The following is a 2249-nucleotide window of genomic DNA, read 5'->3' on the forward strand; positions in this document are numbered from 1 at the left end:
GGGGGAGGGGTCCTGCCCCTCAATCAAGCGCAAGATCACAAAGATGGGGATGATTAAAATATTTAAAGAGTATTGCCTCCAGGGAATGCTGCTGTAGCCTCCCCAATCCTCAGTGCCTGAAGGGGGACACTGGTGTGATGCTGAGGATGGAAAGGCTTTGTGTCTCTGGGAAGTTCCTTTTTGTTGATAACAACAGCAGCAGGGTGGAACTAGATGATATCTAAGGTTCCTTCCGACTCAAACCATTCTGTGATTCTATGATTTAACATCTGGTAGGGTCCTGGAAAATTCCTTCAGCCCCATTCCCCATACAGCAGTGGCTCTGGGCAGACGTAGCAGCAGCTCAGGGGGCAGCCAGCCAGCTCTTCTCCTCCTCCCTTCTCTTTTCACACAGACTGCTGCTGATTTTCTCAGGCAAGGTGGGCACGGGGCCCTCGAGCAGCACCAGAGCACCCCACAACTCCAGGAGCGGGCACAAGCTCTGCTGGGCATGGTCGGACAGCCCCTGGGAGCCTCCAGTTCCTGCCACACCGTGCTGCCTGCCTTCTCCTAGGCCCCACCACCTCCTGCACTCCAAGGAGGAGTAAACCCTTTGTTCACCCCGTGCCCTGCTTTCCCCAGGGCAGGGTAGGGGTCTAACTGCTTGCTGTGAGCATCAGCGCTGACTGCACAGGGGATGCTGCTCCTTAGCAAGGTACAGCTGTTTCTGTCCTTGTCACCAGCAGGCTCCCCAGAGCTTGGCGTGGGGGCAGAGCTAAGCCGCGACGCCGGGCAGACAGTCTGGGGTATAAACCCTGCCAGAGTGGCCGTTCCCTCCAGTATCTCCTTTTGGCTTTAAACCCCACACGTGATGCTCAGGGTAAGCACGTTGTGTTTATGCAATTGATAAGTTAAAGATACACATTTTCTATTAAAGATTGTCAGTCAACTCTTCAGCATGCGCGTGTTTACTGTCCGCCTTCACGCCTTGCTCTTCACAATGCTCTCCAAGGCCTTGGCCACTTCGTCTGCGGTCAGGTTGTCCAGCGGCACGCTCTTCTCCTTGCCAAACTCTGTAGGGAAGACAGAGGGTAAGCAACGGTGCAGATGCCTGGGTCCTTTTCTGGCATCACAATCCTGGGTCCCAAGACCACCCTTTCACACCCGCCACTCCCCAACCTGTGCCCAGGTTATTGTTTCCACATTCCCCTTTATTCTCAGCCTTGGAGAGAAGCTGTTACATCCCCACACGGTTCCTTGCCTTCTTTTTGTTAACCTTGGCTACGTAGCAGCTGGGTAGAGGCCGCTGCCACCACATCCCAAAGCAGCCTGGTGGCTTTTGGCCTCTTTGTATCAAGATGCTCAGCCAACCCTTCAGTAAAATAGCACTGAAAAACTTGCTGTTCCTACAGCAGCCACTAGAGCTGGGCCACGTGTTTGGTGCTTAAAAGAGTCACTGCATCTCTTTGAAAGTTTCTCGATTATTTTTGTCTGGCCCAGACAGCTTTAGGAAGGAAACAAAGCTCTTCTCCCTCATTGGCACTGCAGTGAGAAGGTATCCTGCAGGGGCAGATCATAGCCACAAGCTGGCAAAGTACCCTCTACATCCCACATCCTTTTTCTGCCTCCCACCAGGTCTCACAGCTTCTCTGGCCAGTCCACACTGCCTTGTGGAGAGCTGATCCCTCTCCATCAACATCCCTTACTGTAATCACTAAACCCCCCATTTGCTGCAGACCACAGGACTCTGGCACTGACCTTGGGTGGTAGGTACCCCCCCACACTACTTACCATATCGAGCCCAGAGCTTGGGCTGAACACCGGAGCATTCACGGATCAGGATGGGGAAGTCTGGATTTGCCTTCTTCAGGGTCACATAGTGCTGCTCAATGAAGTCTCTGAGAAGGTAAGCAGGAACTCCATGAGTAACTCATCAAATCACATCATAGAGGGGTTTGGCTTGGAAGGGACCTTAAATATCATCTCATTCCAACCCCCCCGCCGTGGGCAGGGACACCTCCCACCAGATCAAGTAGCTCAAAGCCCCGTCCAGCCTGGCCCTGTGAAGAGGGTCCCTTTCGGAGAGCTGACCAAGTAACGACAATCCCACTGATGCAATTCCATGCCGTCCTCAATTTATTGCTCAAATTAGCCCAATATATATACGGTTAGGCAGTGTACACACACACCAGGTGCAAGTTATAATAAGCTTTGTTTTCTGTTAACGTTATCAAGCCACGGGGGTGTTAGATGCCCTTGCTGTGGTTAGA

General features: G+C 52.6%; 2 protein-coding genes across 2 annotated transcripts in view; one reads left to right on the plus strand and one right to left on the minus strand.

The window, feature by feature from the left end:
- Positions 1 to 553, plus strand: part of TMCO6 (transmembrane and coiled-coil domains 6) — a 5130-nt gene extending 4577 nt beyond the window's left edge. Inside the window, exon 11 of the mRNA XM_009871899.1 lies at positions 395 to 553. Coding sequence (XP_009870201.1) covers positions 395 to 553 — 159 coding nt within the window. The remainder of the gene's footprint in view (positions 1 to 394) is intronic.
- Positions 554 to 960: 407 nt separating this feature from the next.
- Positions 961 to 1877, minus strand: NDUFA2 (NADH dehydrogenase (ubiquinone) 1 alpha subcomplex, 2, 8kDa; the record flags this gene model as incomplete). Its single annotated transcript, XM_009871900.1, has 2 exons — positions 961 to 1052; positions 1771 to 1877. Coding segments are annotated over 2 exons (199 nt in total), but the record flags the coding sequence as incomplete, so codon positions are not given.
- Positions 1878 to 2249: the final 372 nt, after the last annotated feature.

Source organism: Apaloderma vittatum, unplaced genomic scaffold (genome assembly GCF_000703405.1).
Source record: "Apaloderma vittatum isolate BGI_N311 unplaced genomic scaffold, ASM70340v1 scaffold32896, whole genome shotgun sequence".
In the NCBI taxonomy this organism is placed as follows: Eukaryota; Metazoa; Chordata; class Aves; order Trogoniformes; family Trogonidae; genus Apaloderma; species Apaloderma vittatum.